We start from the raw sequence: 18,742 nt of genomic DNA on the forward strand, positions 1-18,742 counted from the left end.
ACCCTCACCAACGAGCAGACTGCCCACATGTGACCTCAAGCTCATGACAGTCAACAACCCGTCAGAATTTTGTGCAGCTCGCGTAGCCCTTGAGGCCCACGCGCACGTCAATTGGAATAGCCAATGTCGAGCGCATCAACAGCATACACGTCAAACGCACGTCTCCCCAAACCTGTTTTTGGCACGTGCAACTGAGAGCTTCACACTGCCATACTCTTTGGCCCCCCCTACACTTGTCCTACGCAGCCCGCCATCAGCCGTCGCCGCCTACTCTGCCAACTGCTTTGAAACACCACTTATGCCAAAGGCCTCGCCTAGGCACCAATTTAAGAAGCCCCAAATCCATTTTTGATTTGGCAATTTTCGTCCGCCGCCCTAGCAAAGCCCACTTAGTCAGCTCAGCCGCCTACTCCGCCTGCTGCCGCCACCATTGCAGAGCCCCAATTTCAGACTGAAAATTTTTACATATTTTTGCACATTAGAATTCCTCATCATTTTTCATGTCTTCCAAGCCAAACAACTCCCGAATAGGAGCCCGTTCATGCAATCAAATCCCCTCCGCAAATTTTCAGCTTCTCCAAAACAGAGTTGAATTGAGCCTTGGGTTGCATCCGGCATTCCTTCTGCTCTCTTTTCGTGCACTCGGCATCGACATACGACATTCCGACACACATCACTGGGGTCTGTTTTGATCGTCAAGCCTCTATTCAGATAACTTTTCTATCCCTACAATCTATCATCTCAATACACTTGCAAGTCCTTGTCATCAGTGAATCATTGGGCATCACAGAAGGCTTCCTTTCAGTGGACATTGAGGGTTTGCAGTGCGACATTTGCTTGGGAATAATTGTAAGTTAGCTTTGAGGCATGGCTAATAATGATGTATTCGAGATGCTCTCTGCCGAGGACAAGCTTGACGGGACTAACTATCCCATGTGGGCATATATGATGAAGCATGCATTGGTTGCAAAGAATTTTAGGGTATAGGTATATTGTGCTAAGTTAAGATCTGCAGTCTTGCATCTACAGCTAGGACGTCAAGGGATTCACTCTTGGTGATTCTGGTTCCAGTGGAAGTACACCGCTTGCACCTGTCCCTTCTACACAAAAACAACTCTGATGGAATGCTAAATATGCATACGCTCATGCCTTGATTGCTCTCTCATGTAGATGGCAAGTTATTCCCCATATCCGTTCATGTGCCTCTGCTAAGGGTGCTAGGATATACTTGCCTATTTGTATCAGATCCGCAATGAAGCTCATGTAACTTATCTCCAGAAAAAGCTTGACGTGGAGCATATGACTGAGGGTGATTCTATGGATGGATTTCTCACCCATATTAAGGATTAAGTAGTTAATCAATATTGATGAGGTAATACTTGTTGACAGTTCGCTTGTTTCTATGGTTCTCAATGGTTTGCATGAACCCTATCAAGGATTTGCTACCACTCTTCGGCTCTTGACGAAGAGAAATTCAGACTTGTACACATTTGATGATTTGGTAACTCTCTTATTACAAGAAGAGCAATCCTTGTGTCGCCAGAATAGCATGATTGTTGGCAGATTAGGCTTTTGTTGCCTCTTATCATGGCAAAGGAAAATCTGGGGCTGGTTCTAGTGCTAAGCCTAAGGCCTCTTATTATAGCAAAGGAAAATATGGGGTTCGCTCTAGTGCTAAGCCTAACGGCAAAGCACAAGCCCATTTAGCTCATCCTAAGTCTAAAGAGGAGAAGACTAAGAAGAAGAAGAGAGGCAACTATTGTCGAAAACTTGGCAATGTAATTGAGGATTGCAAGAAGCGTAAAGAGAGTGAGAAGAATCGGCAGCAAGGTCTTGTTGCAGCTACAATTATCGAAAACTTGGCAATGTAATTGAGGATTGCAAGAAGCGTAAAGAGAGTGAGAAGAAGCAGCAGCAAGGTCTTGCTGCAGCTACAAGTGACACCAGTGAAGAGGCATACTTCGCACATGATGGCTATGCATTGACAATCACATGCAGTGAATTTTCTATGCCTTCTTCATGCTTGTCTTTATCTGAAGCTTATTGGTACTTCAATAGTGGTGCTACAAAGCACATTACCTCTTGTAAGAAGTTGTTTGCCACCTTGAGAGATGTACCCTTAAGTGGTACAATTCTATGTGCTAATGATGCATCATATGCAATTAAAGGCATTGGGGATGTGTGTGCTGGGAAAAATGCATCGGCACTCTTTTCCCAAGGATGGTACTATGCAAGCTACGCAGCCATTGCAGCTCATTCACAGTGATGTATGTGGTCACCCATCCTATGGTGGTCAATTTGTTACATTCATTGATGACTTCACCAAGCATACTTGGGTTTACGGCTGGAAGGCCAAATTAGATGTATTTTTAGATTTCAAAGCCTTTCTTTCCTTGGCTGAAAATGCTTCAGGACATAAACCCGGCACTATACGTGCAGATCGAGGGGGGGATTCTTTATCTAATGAGTTCACAGCCTTTTTGCAGTCCAAGAGTATCTCCCATCAGTGTACTACACCTTACACTCTGCAGCAGAATGGTGTTGCAGAACGTCGTAATCATACTCTTATGGAGATGTCTCATTGTATGCTCAAGTCCAAAGACTTGTCGAGCAAGTTTTGGCTTGAAGTAGTCATGTGTGCTAACTATGTCTTCAACCGCTGTCCATTAAAGCCTTGAAGAATATGACTGCATATGAGGCCTGGAATAATCATATACTTGTGGTGACTCATATGAGAGTTTATGGGAGCTTAGCATACGCGCATGTACCTGCCCCTCTGAGAACAAAACTTGATGCAAAGGTTATTAAATGCATTTTTTTGGGTTATAGTTCAGAGAGTAAAGGCTATAGACTTTATGTAACAGTTACAGGTAAAATCATTGTGTCAAGGGATGTAATTTTTTGATGAATTTGCATCTCAGCCTATGCTTTCATGTCCAAAACAGCTGACTATTGGGCCTACGGATGTGTTTGATTCTTTGCTTCCGTTATTTGGTAAAGGTGCCAATGATTTAGAGCCCGCTTTGGCTCATAATCAGCCCTCAATACTTGCTGTTTTTCAGCAAAATCAGCCTGCAAATCAGCCCCATATTGACCCTAGTGTACGCCACATGTTGACCAGGATGTCTTGGGAGATGCATTGGGTCAAGAAATCACAGAAAATCGTGCTTCAAAGCATCTGTCTCGATGGTTGCTCGAGACTTTGGGTGAGAGCAAACAGTCTCAGTTTATGCCAGGTCGCACTCGTTCTGCTTCTCGCCATGCATCAGCTCAATTCATTGATCATGCCCTTGTTGCTACCACATGTAACGAGGAGCCGATTTCTCATGTCGATGCATTGGACGATGACAATTGGGTAGCAGCCATGCGTTCAGAGTTACATTCTATTGAAAAGAATCATACTTGGGAGTTACGTGGCTTGCCTGTAGGCAAGCGTGCTATAGGCACGAAGTGGGTTTTCAAATTGAAGCGTAAGCCTAATGGCTTTGTAGATCGCCATAAAGCCCACTTGGTTGCCAAAGGTTATGCCTAGCAACACGGCATTGATTATGAGGAAACTTATGCGCCCACGTCACGTATGACTACCATTCATACTGTCACTACTTGGCTACAAGGGTTGGAATATACATCAACTGGATGTTAAACCACCTTCCTCAATGGCGACTTGCAAGTGGAGGTACAGCCTCCTGGCTTTGTTCAAAAAGGTGCAGAACATAAAGTATGCCGGTTACGTAAAGCACTTTATGGCCTTAAGCAAGCGCCACGTGCTTGGTACCAGAAGATATATGCATACTTGACTGCAAAAGGGTTTCGTAACAGTCCAACTAAAAGTACACTTTATGTCCGCCGCAACGGGAACAAAGTGTTGATCCTTATTCTTTATGCACACGACATGCTCGTGACTGGTCCTGATGAGGATGAAATTTCAGCTTTCAAAGCTGAATTGCAGCATGATTTTGAGGTGACAAATCTGGGTCTATTGCATTATTATTTGGGCATACAGTTCATACCCTTTGAGGGGGGCATTATGCTATCTCAGTAGAGATAGATACAGCAGCTTCTTGAACACTTTCAAATGATAGATTGTAAGCTTGTTTCCGCTCCTATGGAGCCAGGCCTAAAACTGTCACTTGAAAACACTGGTAAACCCTTTTGATGCCTCTACCTATCAGCAGGCAATTCGATGCTTAACCTTTTTATGCACTACCAGATTGGGCATTCAGTTTGTTGTTTCACAGTTGAGTAGGTTCATGCATAGTCCCAGCCATAGTTGTTACGAGACACGCCTCTAACGGTTCGAGGCGTACGATTGCCTGATCGAGGCGTCAACAAGAAAAAAATAAATAAATAAATATATATATATTTTTGCTGGTTTGAGTCTTTAGACGGGGCTTTAAGGGCCCAAGGCAGCCCCTCTCACACACACACACTCTCTCTCCCTCCCTCCCTTAAGCCTTTCTCAAGACCCAAAGTTAAAGTTCAAACTTCAAACACACTAGGATGATGATGTTTTTTATACCCACTTTTGGAGCTCTACCGGTTCATTTCAGTTCATTTCATTTTACTTTGTACCCTTGAATCTTGATGATGTATCCAGATGATGATGATGGACTGTTTGGTCTCATAGGTCATTTTGGCCTTTTGCAGACGTTTAATACAGCTTTCTTTCTTTCACACACACACTCTCTCTCTCTCCCTCTCATACACATCCTCTCTCTCCCTCCCTCAAGGCTCATACATACACACTCTAGTCTCTCTCTCTCTCTCTCTCTCTAGACTTCTTTCGACCAGAGATTGAGCAGTCAGGCCAGCAGGCATTGCAGCTAGCCCCAGAGTATAGCCGCACTAGAGGTAAACTGATTGATCGGGCTATAGAGCTGGGGCGGTCCAGGCGCCCCAAGATGAGAGGCCCATCTCGACACCGGCGGAGACTACAACAGAGGATCAGGACCATACTAGCACGGCATGGGAGACGTCCAGTCAGAGTACTCACCATGGAGGACATTGAGGATATCCGCCATCGACCGATGAGAGACTTCTTTGGATAGTGATGTGTATGATGCTTACCTTTGTTGCTGGAGTTTTCCTCCCAGATGTTATCCATTAGGAGCTCCTAGTACCGTACTTTTCCTCATAGTTATTTCAGTTTCAGTTAGTTGTTTTTAGCTTTTCTTACACAGACATTGTATCAGATCCACCAATTGTTGTAACCTTTTTGGTCTCATAGGTCATTTTGGCCTTTTGAAGACGTTAATATATCATTTCATTTCATTTCTCTCTCAACTTTCACTATATATATACATATATATATATATATATGTATGTATGTATGTATGTATGTATGTATGTATGTATAAACAGACGCCTCTAACACGCCTCTAACGTCTCTAAAAAATACGAGTCTTTCGAGGCACATACCATACCCGCCTTGTACCAAACGCCTCTGACGCCTCTAACAACCTTGGTCCCAACACTACGCATTGGCTGGCAGGCAAGCGTGTCTTTTTCTACCTCAAAGGCACGATGCACTTGGCCTTGTTCTATGGCAGTGACTCTTCACTATGCTTGATTGCGTATACAAACAGTGACTGGGCTAGATGCTATGACGCAAGGGTGTCTACAAGTGGAAATTGTTTTCTTCTTGGTGGCTCATGCATTTCAAGGCTCAGCAAGAAGCAGCCTATAGTGGCCACTTCTAACTATGAAGCCGACTATAGGGCAGATTTTTCAGCTATTGTGGAGTGTGTATGGCTCCAACATCTATTGGCCGATCTTGGTATTAGACAACCGTCTTCTACCACCCTCTACACTGACAGTCAGAGTGCTTTGGCAATCGCACAAAATCCAGCATTTCATGTGCGTACGAAGCACATTGAGGTACATTATCATTATGTCAGGGAGATGCTCCATGCTGGAGAGGTTGACTTGACCTATGTACCTACACATGTCAATGTGGTAGACGGTTTTACGAAGCCTCTTTCGAGAGAGAAGTTCGAAGATTTTCGCAAAGCTTTAAACTTATTGCCTCTTCCAAGGTAGTCTGCTACACCCTATACACGTTCACATCATTCACTTCCGTGGGGGGGGGGGGGGGGGGGGGGTGGTTAGCCATTGGCTTGCGAAAGTTTCGGTGTGAACAGAACTTACACACGGGCAGTTTTTACCAAGTGCTGGCTTGGATTTTTTCCCTTGGTGTGTTGGGACACTTGTCTCTTTTTTTTCCTAGGGAAAAAGATCCTTCTATTAGTTAATGAAAAAACAGCCACGATGGGCTAAGTACAACCACGAAGGGCTAGATACAGACTTGCCTCCATGTATAAGGCGGGGATCAAATCATCAAAAGGTGGAGAGAGATGCACTTCCCCTCCGACTGGCCGCTCTATGAGGAGAAGGCTATCTCATAGAGGGGGAGGGGGGGGGGGGGGGGGGGGGGGAGGAGGGGAAATAACCACGCATGTGGTCTGTAATGCCAAGTGGGATCACGACCTATATTGGTGAGAAATGGGCTAAGCCGCTAGACGCTCAAGAAAGCTTCCCACCACTTCCGCATGTCGTCAGAGCCTCCCTACAACTTCCCCCATTGACTGCGGAGGGTATGGATGATGTCGAGCCAAATGCTCCTGATGGACTCCATAGGCGGAGTGTGGGTACCCTCGATGGCTTTGCTGCATCTAGCTCTCCATATGTGCCAAGCTGCAATGCTACTGCAAATCTCCCATATCTGGCATGAGCCCAGTCTCCAGTGATGAGTGGATGGGACTAGGAATGGTACCGCCGAAATACGAAGGTGAGAGCCCTGAAGGGCTAGCCCCCCACCTTCCTCCTCATAAGCCATGGCGACCTCAGCCTCTGTGGCCCAAGCGACAGTGCCCCATGTAATGGTACGGGTTGAGGTTGTGTCCATCGTGAAGATGCGGAGGATTCGCTGCCAAACTTGCTGAGCCTTCGGAAGACAATGTCGCTGAGACTCGTGAGGGTGGCTGCGCCTCAAGCAAGCTGCTAGTCGACCACCAATTGCCAACTGCCAAGCTCCTCTGTGCTGTCAACCAAGGAAAGAGGGTGATCTTTTGAGGCCGAAAACTATCCTAGAGCCTCTTTCAAAAATCTGAGAGAGAACGTTGTGAGAGGCCCTTTGACTGCCAATGTAGTGCTGCTGCTGGGGTGCCATCAACCTCACGCATCTAAATCTTGGCGCCTAGCCACGCTATGTATGCGAAAAAGGGGTAACCCAAAGTCTTCTCCCGATATGCAGGATCACACCAAGTCCACTCCCCTGGATCCCACTGGAGGCGTGTGAGGGGCTAGCTCTCCCAAATCCATAACCACCAAGGTCTCTCCCTGGCCGCCTTGGCCAGTGGGAGGTGTATGTGCCACTCATGTGCTTGAAATCCGATCACCCTCACCCTCTATAAGGTGCAGCCATTGTAATCCTCCAAATAGTGCTCTGATCTCTCTAATTTGCCATATGGACCAATAGGAAAAGTGAGCAAACCACACCCCTCATCTGCGCCATGGACTACCTAGAGAATATCATGCCTAGTAAACATGCCTAGCCACTATGGGGGGATCGGTTTGCGATAGATGTCAACCACTCCTGAGGAATAGCAGAGTCGATGTCGAGGCTAAGTTTGTCTCTACCCCTAATCCTTGCCAGGAGCCACCGGGGGTAGTTGTCTGTGTGCAAGCCAATCGCCAAGGACTTGGTAGGTCCTCTGCTCAGTGCGCCCCATTATGCATAAGGTCGGGCCCCCGACATATGGCCACTGGGTAAACGGATCATGAGGTTCTGGCAAGGGCTGCCGGAGATGCTCCTCTGCAGCTACCAGAGCTAGCTGCCTAAGGGCCGGTCCGAGGTGATCCCAAGTTCGGTGTAGGCTGCCTGCAAATCTGTCCTCAAATGTTGGGCTAAATTTGCGGGCCCGCATCTCAATGAAGATCTGTCTAGTGCTCTGTGGCCAAGGCTCCCTAGGCTCGGGGCATGGGCTGAAATCCAATAGTCTTTCTAGTGCTCACCACCGGGAAGGAGTCCTTTAACAATTAGTTTGGCCAAGAGGGCGTGGCTCTCAATGGCCGGGTCTAATGCCTAGAATACCTCTACATCGGGTTTGAATGATCACTCTCCAGGCCACTTTGGCCCAGGCAGGCCTCCCATCACTGCCGGCCCACAAGAAGTTCCGGATCAACCGCTGTACCTAACCAATGCATGCTTAGGAGAAGGCCCAACAGGAAGTAACGTACCACATGGTGGCAAGAAGGACCTGGTTTGCCACCATCACTCAACCAGCTAGACATAGCCTCGCAGAGCTCCAATACAAAAACTTCTTCCGAATGCTCAAAAGAAGAGGGGCAAGCTGCTACTCCGAAGAGATATCAATGCCCACCTGGCATTCTTGATAGCAAACTGGAGTGCCCCTCGGGATCCACTGGAAAGCCTCAACTGGCCGCCAATCAATGCCTCCGCCAGCTCCTCTGCTATGAAGGGAGTGGGAGTCAATAAGAAAGATCGTAGAGCAAGAGGAACCACCTCCCTCGTGTGCCGTCGGACCCTCTCGCACGCGTCCATCACCTGTGGGGATAATAGGGCACTTGTGAGGAGAGATCGGAAAAAATCGCCATGGCTCTCACTTGGGCGGGGGGTGTCTCAGAAACAATAACTCCATCCTGGCCTCGCAACCTACGATAGCATCTCTCTCCACCTATGGGGACCTGCAATCTCAAAGAATTCCTCTGTGACTCTATCTCCGGCCTAGGTCCAAAAGGAAGCTTTGGCATGGTGCTTGTACTCCACCCTCCTCTCCTCGATGGATCTTATCTCCGTGCGGGCAGCACCAAGCTTACTCTCAATCCACGGGCTATTGGGGGAACTCTCCAGAAGCCGCAGGAGAGGCAAGACCCCTCCTCAGGCTCCTCTCCTGCTCACGAAATCCCTCCAATCTACTCTGTGCTGCCTTCTGCAAAAATCAACTGATCTCACCAAGGCCCACATCCAAGGTGCTCGCGCAGAGCCTGAGATAAAATCCAATCCTGCCCATATCTCCTATACTCTGCTGCATATCTTGGGGTCTTGTATGAGGCTGTCCGGAATCCTAGTGCTTGCATGCATGTCTTGCCCCGGGGGGGTCTTCAGAGAAAGTGGTGCCCGCTAAGATGCCAATCATGCCCCCGTGATCGCAAGCCCACTCATCGATATAAAACCTATCAAGTCGAGAGGGGTTGAAGCCGGTGCTGCTCCTATCGGACCACGAGAAGTACAAGCTCCCAAGACTATGCCCAAAATTTGGAAGATGCCAAGGGTCTTGTCCCTTGAGTGCCAGGATCAACTCCACCCATGCAAAGTACTTTGCGCCTGAGACTATAGCTATGCCTCCTCCAAGTCTGTCCTCTACTGATTCGATCATGTTAAAGTCTCCACCCATGCACCAAAAGTTAGCTTGAGGAAGGGCCTAATGGATTGTAGCTCTATGAAGCTCTCCTTTGAGGACGCCTCGCCTTTGAAAGCACCGTGGCCTCCCTGAACACTGAATGTCCCATGAGACTATACGCATATCAATCTTTGTGGGACGTAGAACTATTGGAATTGCCCTCAACTCGAAGAGTCTTGGGCGTGGGTTTAGATGTGGAATAATCACAATCAGACTTGGGGCGAAGATGCGCCAAGCGGGCACGCATCCTATCCTCCATGTGTCGCCACTCTATCCAAGCACGACAGTAGGCATACTCTAAACTCCATTGATCACAATGCTGGTATCTGTAAGAGGGGGAAGGGATACTGCAACTGAGATATGAAGGAACACAAAAAGCAGCACCTCCATGCTGGAGGGTACCACCTCTCCATCCTAATCTCTATGGCTTGAGCCTCCCAGCTCCATCCTAGCCAGGGGCCAGAGGTGGGTGAGCACGTCGGTGATGCGCAAATCATGAAGATGGTGTGAGAGCTCCACTCGGTGAGCAGGTCGGCGATGCCACCGACTCTAAATCCCACTCCATCCCCGGGTTGCACTCAAGGGGAAGGAGAAGATCATCACGCCACTTTCTAGTGTAGAAGGTTTGGAATGATGAAACACCACACATATCCAAATAGGAGCCACTGTCTCCTCAAAAGAGAAGCTCCTTCCACCGGAACACATCCGAAGAAGCTATAATACACAAGCAGTTCCAAGACCTTGGAGGGCCCACTTGGGGACTCTAGCGGGAGAGCTCTCACTGGGGAAGCGGCGTTGGTCATCTCTACCGGCTTCAAGAATCGATGAATCAAGCGGCGGATGGAGCTCGCCAACTACCTCTGCTCTGGGTCGGCCACTGTAGGGGGCCGGTGAGAGTGCTCTGCTAAGGCGGAGGGAGGGGAGAGAGTGAACTGAGAGGAAGAGGGCGGGGCAGGCGGGACTATTGCTGAAGAGTTGGAGGCGAGGATGGAGGATGGAGGATGAGGAGGGAGGGGGAGGGGGGGGGGTGGCTATGGGGAGGCGAAGAAGAAGGAGATGAGAGGGGTTGGGAGAGATCCATCGGAGAGGGAGGTGCTAAGAGGGGCTTGCCACGGGTTTGCTAGGGCCAACTAGCCTCACTAGAAACTCAGAACCGGGGAAGGAGTCTCGGCGGGGTAGCGGCCGCCAAACTATGGGGCCTGGCCCCTCGTAGGGAGACTGGAGGGGGCCCTTCGCCAACGGGTGGGTGTTGCGATAAATGCTCGAAACGGTTCTCTGACAGCACCAAATCCTCCTATATTCTGCCAGCCTGGCGCGCGCGGTTGGCGGCGCTCAGCTTTGGTACTTGGCTTACGACCCTCGTGCGGGTCAATGGTCTACCACTCTCCGGCAACAAAGTTGTCCACAAGTGGGTCCTGGTGCTACCAAGTTGTAATCAAAGAAGTGGCATAAGGGCAACCTGGTATGCGCCCAATAAAAACACACGAGACACACACACACACACACCCACACACACACACACTCGATTGGGTCCCAACTATCCCACTAAAGGATCACCGCCTTGTGCTGTATTTTCTTTTATTGTTAGATGTTAGGGAAGATAAAAGCAAATAATTAACCTCATAATTGGATAATCAAGATACTTAACAACTTTATCAGGAAGAGGCTATGCAAGTTAAGCTCAACACAAATCACATCAATCTACTCCATCGAATTCTCTCTCTTCTTGAAATGAGAGTCCACGTACATCCAATTATAGTTCAAGAGTGTTAACGATAAACACTCTCCATATGCCTAGCACAACTCATGTGCCTAGCACTTTCCATGTGAGCCTATGACACCATCCATCTTTGGAATCTCTGCACATTCTCACCTTTTTCTCACCCATTTACATTCAACAAACTTCAACAAATAACCTTTTGACATTTTAGACCTTTGCACACATGAATCAAATACATGAATATCACCACATATTTCAACATGTCCCCATAAGGATAAGCTGACCCAACAGAAAATTTAGAAAACCTTACCTGTGAAGGAAACCAATCCACACTAGCAATAGCTTTAAGGGCAGCTTCCTTAAAACCTTCCACCGACGCAAACCATTGTTCTGTTGCCCGAAATATAGTTGGCTTCTTGGTCCGCCAATCATAAGGATATTTATGCACTGCACATTTGTGAAAAATGAATCCCTCTCTCTCTCTCTCTCTCTCTCTCTCTCTCTCTGGGTTGTGTGTGTGTGTGTGTGTGTGTGTGTGTGTGTGTGTGTGTGTGCACACCTGTGACATCACTAGTGTGAGAGCATGATCCCTCCTAAGAGCCGGACGCCCCCCATCCCGGGACCCAGGCCTTCCACCTATCAGCCAAAGATGCAGGACATAATCTGCCGCCACCAATAGGCCGCTCTACGGGCAGGGGATGCCATCGCAGCTCTGTGTTCAATTTAAAGGAGGATGGTACTATCATTCGATGGGGAGATCCGGGAACATTTCGCGAGTATCTCTGGCCATCTTGCTCCGGGATTCCAGTACCACATGTACATGGAAGGCCTGCATAGCATGTGGGTCTTCCTTTCATTTCATTTTTAGTACTTTTTGTTTCCATGTTCACATTCTACACATGGAACTTTCGGAACACATGTTGGTCTCATAGACCCATTGGGTCTTTTCGAGACGTTGATAAAATCTCTCTCTCTCTCTCTCTCTCTCTCTCTCTCTCTCTCTCGGAGCTGATGCTGCTCTCATGTTTCTATGTTCTTAGTATTCCATGATGAGTTTCCATGTACAGTTTTGTATCACCCCACTGAGATAGCTATGTTTATATTTTCTTTGTGTTTTATTTTCCATTCCATGATGAGATATGCCATGGACATTATTGTATCACTTTGGTCTCATAGGCCCATTCGGTCTTTAGTAGAAGCTTAATATATCTTTCTTTCTTTCTCTCTCTCTCTCTCCACGACCGATCCGTGTTGATGGAGAGATTCATCCCCTATGGTGACACATATTGTTGCATTAGCCATCTTGCTTCCGAGACCATTGTTTGCTAGTTTCTTTTTTTTTAGTTGTTATCCATGACTTAGTTCTTTCATGGATTCATCATATTACTTGTGCTTTCATAGACCCTTGGGGTCTTTGTAGATATTAATATTCTTTGTAAACGTTAATATTACTCTCTCTCTCTCTCTCTCTCTCTCTCTCTCTCTCTCTAAGGGTTTCTGTTTACCTTCCAGTTCCAGTATCATTTTCTAGGTGCCAGTAGTATCATCTTTATTTTTCATTTTTTGGTTTTTTATCCAGACATTGTATCAGATCCACCATGATGTAACTTTTTGGTCTCATAGGTCATTATGGCCTTTTGAAGACGTTAATATAACATTTCATTTCATTTCATTTCTCTCTCTCTCTCTCTCTCTGGAAGGCTGCGCACGGATGTAGGAGGGGAGGCGCAGGACTGCACTTTCTCTCTCTCTTGTGGAAGGTTGCGCAGGACTGCAGGCAGTGCACAGAGATTAACAGGCGAAGATACAGTAAGGTGCATCTGCATCAGGTGCAAACAGTAAGGCGCCGGGCCGGTTGTCCTTGTAGCGCTCGTTGGCGCCATATCGCCCTGCGTGGATTCATCTGCAGCGCCTCAGCCTTCAAAAAGTTGCGGACAGAGGTTTCGCTTCAGCCTGTCGCTTCAGCGGCCAGCCTTCAGCGAATCAATGGCGGCGTAGCGTGTTTTGAGTCTCGACACTGGTGACCGGACACCCGGACACAAGTGGGAGATTATAGGAGAAACAAGGGGGGTGTTGCTGAACAGAGACAGCCGCCTAGTTTAATCTCTCTCTCTCTCTCTCTCTTTTGGCGACTGGTGACCTGCACACGGATGTAGGAGGGGAGGCGTAGGACTACACTTTCTCTCTCTCTTGTGGAAGGCTGCGCAGGACTGCAGGGTGGCCAGGCTATAGGCAGTGCACAGAGATTAACAGGAGAAGGTACAATAAGGTGCATCTGCGTGCAAACAGTAAGGTGCAGGAGGTACAGTAAGGTACATCTGCGTCAGGTGCAAACAGTGAGGTGCAGTAGGTATAGTAAGGTGCATCTGCGTGCAAACAGTAAGGTGCAGGAGGTACAGTAAGGTGCATCTGCGTCGCTTTTTCCCACCCACCCTTGCTCAGGCCCCCAAGGCAGCAACTAGTAGGGGAAAACATGTCTCAACCCCTAGAGGGGGAACAGGATGGTGAGACAACCTTTGACACCCCCACGAAGGCACCAAATGCCTACCGCAGAAGACTGAGGGAAGGAATCATGTCCCCTGACTCACGAAGGATTACGAAGATGGCCCGACGAGATGAGGCCCTTTATGAGGAGCTACAGCTTCACATAAGGACAGAGATGAACACCATGCGACAGGAGCTTGAAAAGGAATGGACCGAGCAGATGCATGCCCAAAGGAAAGTGATATACGAAACACTGAAGGAAGAGATATATGTCCAATTGAAGGGAGAAATGCAAGCCCAAGTACGGGTTGAAATGAAATTAGCCCAAGCCTTGATGCACACGGAAATGAAAAAAAGAGATGCAGAAATGGAAGGATGACATGCTCCGAGAGATTGGCACAACAGTTGCATCGTACGAAGGCACTTTGAAGACATGTATGGCTGACCGCGAAAAAGACACCACAAAAATGCAAAACACTTTGGAATCATGTAAGGCAAAAGTGGCTGCAGGTGAGAAGGAAATGCATTCATGGGCTGAAATTGCCAGTGCCACAAAGAAACAAATTGAGAAAGTCAACCCATGGATTGTAGTAAAAAAACAGAAGGATACACCAGTCAATAAAGTAGAGGTGATGAATGCTACATTGGAAGAGGAAGCCAAGAGACGGGCACGTGCCTTACATGTACGTGTAGTTGGGTGGAAAGATAAGGGAAATCCCCAAGAGGATGCAAAAGCTCTTGCAACAAAAATTGGAGCCACTGATGTACCCATTATCGGAGCATGGCGAGTAGGCAGAGATGAAACCAAGGCGAAGATATTGATCATCAGGTTTGGTGACTTGGAGAAGAAGAAGGCCTTCCTCTCCAAAAGGATGGCCCTTAAGGGGGAAAAGATTTATTTGGATGAGGACCTTACACCGGCACAGATAGCACACCGGAAGGAACACATGCCGTGTGTGCTTGAGGCAAGGAAAGAGGGGAAATGAGCGGTATACAGAGATGGTCGAGTCATCATTACGGAGAGGAGGCCCGCTTGAGGGTGCGCGGCCTATGAGACCTTGCGATTCACGGTGTGGAATTGCAACGGAGCCCTTAGAACAGATGCAGGATACTTTGAGGATACTTTCAGACACAGTGATATTGCTATGTATACGGAGACCCACCAGTGCACAAACAAGAGGCTTCCTGACGTCCGGGGTTATAGATGGGAATCAGTTTTCCGCCCTCAGCCACGCACAGTGGGAGATACCAGAGGATCTGGAGGAGTGGCAATACTTTACAGGGAGGAGCTTCATGACAAAATACATGTGGTACATAGAGATGTAGATGCGAGGTACATGTGGGTCCGAATATGCAGAGAGGGGCTCCGCGAGCTATATGTGGCGGTATGCTACTTTCCCCCAGCCCACTCCAGGTTTGCACCATCAGGAGAGTCGCCCTATATACCACTATATGATGATATCATGAGGTTTGCCAGCATGGGAGACATACTACTATTGGGAGACTTTAATGCACGTACAGACACAGAGCAAACAGAGTTGTATGATACTCAAGAGGCTATGTACCGGGAGATCACGGCAGAGGATGTAGGGTTGCAGAGATCAGCACAGGATGAGGGGGAGATTACAGATTATGGAAGGCATTTTCTCACACTCGGGAGTGCACATGGGTTGGTCATATACAATGGCTTATTGAGATGGCAAGGATCAGATGCTCTCACACACTGGAACTCTAAAGGGGGGGGGGGGGGGGGGGGGGGGGGAGCGAGCACAGTGGACTACTTGATGGGATCTCCTTCATTGATACCTGATGTGCGGGGTTTCACGATTTCCTGTAGGCCCATTGGCATAGCAACCGATCATGCATACCTGAGTTTCACACTAGAAGGTAGATCCCCGAGAGATGGGCCAGCCACTCATCTACCTAGGTACCCGAGATATCAGTTTACACGTGAGACAGCTGGGGTTTATCGGGATGCAGTATTTGATGGCTTGTTTGCTTTAGACCCGCATAGCTCTCTGGACGAGATCACGAGAGAATTGGCAGGTATTCTACATGCATCCGCCTCATATGCTCTTCCCTGCACTATGACCCCTTCCACCCACCCCTGCAGCACTGCCCCACAGAACAGTTGGTATGATGATGAGTGTCGTGAGACACGAGCACAGCTACATCGTGAGATTGCCATTGAGTCTCGCACGCATAGACAGGCTAGGATGATCTTTCAGCACCTTGTGCGAAGGAAGAAAAGAACCTATCTGGCTAAGCTAGAGGAGGAGATCTACCAACTCTTCGTGGGGAAGGACAGCAAGAGGGCATGGAAGATGTTTCAGGAGAGAGACAGCCTGGTACTCCGATTACTGCACCTGAGGCATGGCATACTTATGCTAGAGAGCTATATGATGCACCAGGACAGCCCCCCACGCCCCCTCCACTGGGAGCTAGACCGGCTAGCAGCACCTTTTTTACTATGCGGATGGTGCTAGATGCGATAGACAGGTTACAGAATGGAAAGGCACAGGATCATGATGGGCTAGTTGGAGAGCACTTCTCATATGCACGAGACACTTTGGCTCCGCTCATCGTACATGTGTTTAATCGTGCCATTTGTGAGGGTTTCCCGACAAGCTGGACAGAGCATATCATTGTACCACTCTTTAAGAGTGGGGACCCCATGGTACCAGGCAACTACAGGACGATCATGATTGGTCATTACTTGGCCAAATTATATGGCTCTATATTGGAGTCGGAGCTGAGCCGATGGGCAGAGGCATGGTCATCGAGCACATGGACAGGCTGGCTTCAGGAGAGGATTTACTACCTTGGATCACATACTAACACTTCGGGCACTTATTGAAGGGCAGGGCACAGAAGAGAAGGATATATTGCTGCTTTGTGGACTTCCGCAAAGCCTTCGATACCGTACCACGTGCCAGGCTTTATGCACAGATTGCATGACATTGAGGTACCCGAGGATATGCAGTGGGGGATATATGCTTTGTATGAGTCTGTGAGAACAGGCAGAGTCCGAGCTCCAGGCGGACTATCTGATAGGTTGACCAGCACGATAGGGGTGAAGCAGGGATGCCCGCTATCACCCACCCTCTTTGGATTGTACATTGATGTAGTCTCTGATTATGTAGACAGATTGGGAGGCCCAGGGGCATGCCTGGCAGGGGTGTTGATACCCATCTTGTTATATGCTAATGATATTGTTCTAATCTCAGACTCTCCAGAGCGACTACAGAGACATCTGGATGCATTACAGGCTTTCTATGCGGATAGAGATCTGACAGTGAACCTTGGGAAAACCAAGGTTATGGTGTTTAACACCACACAGGCATGGGTGACGAGATCAGAGCCTTAGTTCACTTTCCGAGGGGAGCCGGTAGAGTACGTCAGGTCATATGTCTACTTGGGAGTTACTTTCATAGGACCGCGTTTCTCCCTGAAGGGGGCAGCAGCAGCTACATTAGCTCGAGGGCAGCAAGGCAGCTACATTAGCTCGAGGGCATGCAGCCTTGGGGGCACTTGAGAGGCAGTGTGCACACATACAGTTTCAGGAGCCACGCACCAAATTGTGGCTATCTGATACGCTTGTCACACCGACTCTCCTGTACGGAGCTCCAATTTGAGGGCCCAGTATACATCACAGATCTCAGAGAGGAACAGATGAGGGATGGAGGCAAATGGAGAGACCACTGATTATGATGATTGCTCGTATGATTCGGAGCAAATCATCAGTACCACATGAGATTGTTCGGGCTGAGCTGGGTGCCCCACCAGTAGTAACCGAGGCCCTATTCCAAGCAGTTACCTTTTTACAGCGGCTATGGGAGCTCCCTCAGCAGAGGTACTCCCGTTTAGCATTGACCTCATCCATACAGTTGGTAGAGGATGGAGATACTCATTGTTGGTACGCTCAGATGAGATCATGGTTTGACCTACATGGTTTGCGGATAGAGGCACTACCACCCTTTCAGTACAGTCTCGATTGTCCATTTTTGATCTCACCTGCTCAGAGCAAAACCGCGTGATCAGGATGGATATCATCAGAGTGGACACAGAGAGGACATGGACTAGCCCCCTTGAGCCCTTGGGCACGAAAATAACTCATTACAAGAGCCATTTTCTACACCTCTCACCGGATGATTTTATCACCCGCCCGGCATACATGGATGTACACCTATCACATGGGATACGTTGTGCCATTGGATAGATCCGGACCTCATCACACCAGCTGCGGATTGAGACAGGGCGATATGTGCATCAGATCGTGGATGAACGCATTTGTCAGCTATGCTACCAGGAGGTAGAGACAGAGGAACACTACATTTGCCAATGTACAGTCTATTATGAGATCTGAGGGAGATATCACTGCCTCTTCCGAGAGGGTTTTGGGCCGTTATGCAGGGTCATGGAGTTTGAGGATCAGAGATGCCTCGGATTGTTTCTACTTGAGATCAGGAGACACAGAGAGACCCTCTTGGCAGACAGGAGGCCGAGCCATGATATACCTAGACAGAGGACCCTCGTAGATTTCTTTGGCACGAGCACCAGCAACCCAGCCCACACACCTCCTAATACCTCCTCCATTGGGCCATCAGGGCACCGACCACGCTCCTAGGGAGTCACCACTGATAGAGCAGTTATCTTATGTCGTGCTCGTCGGCCACGCCACCAGGATCCCGACCACAGCATCCTCACCATCGCCAGATCAGAGCCATTATTGCTCGGCATCGGAGGCGCCTACCTCGCTTCTACGACCTCTCCATTCTAGACAGCCCCATGGCGGAGATACTTGATCTAAGGAGAGGGCAACAATTCAACTGATCAGCATACATGGATCTACCTGATATACATTTTCCAGTATTTTCTACTCAGTATCATCTCGGAGTCTTGCAGTTTTGTTCTTATAACTGTAGGACAATCAGTTTATTGTACTTTTCAGTCTTGTTCTCTTTGATGAGACACCAACTTCAGATGTACTCTCAGTTTTGGTCTCATAGGCCACTATGGCCTCTTAGAGACGTTAATATATCATTTCATTTCATTTCTGGGAGCGGAATACCATCTACTCGGAGCTGATGCTACTCTCATGTTTCTATGTTCTTAG

General features: G+C 48.2%; 1 protein-coding gene across 1 annotated transcript in view; it reads right to left on the minus strand.

The window, feature by feature from the left end:
• The window catches only part of OVA2 (tRNA synthetase class I (I, L, M and V) family protein), a 153,054-nt gene that overhangs the window by 13,376 nt on the left and 120,936 nt on the right, over nt 1–18,742 (minus strand). Inside the window, exon 12 of the mRNA XM_086785876.1 lies at nt 11,453–11,589. Coding sequence (XP_086642002.1) covers nt 11,453–11,589 — 137 coding nt within the window. The remainder of the gene's footprint in view (nt 1–11,452; nt 11,590–18,742) is intronic.

The sequence above is a fragment of the Cibotium barometz genome, chromosome 48, assembly GCF_041138505.1.
Source record: "Cibotium barometz isolate CiBa-2024 chromosome 48, ASM4113850v1, whole genome shotgun sequence".
Lineage (NCBI taxonomy): Eukaryota > Viridiplantae > Streptophyta > Polypodiopsida > Cyatheales > Cibotiaceae > Cibotium > Cibotium barometz.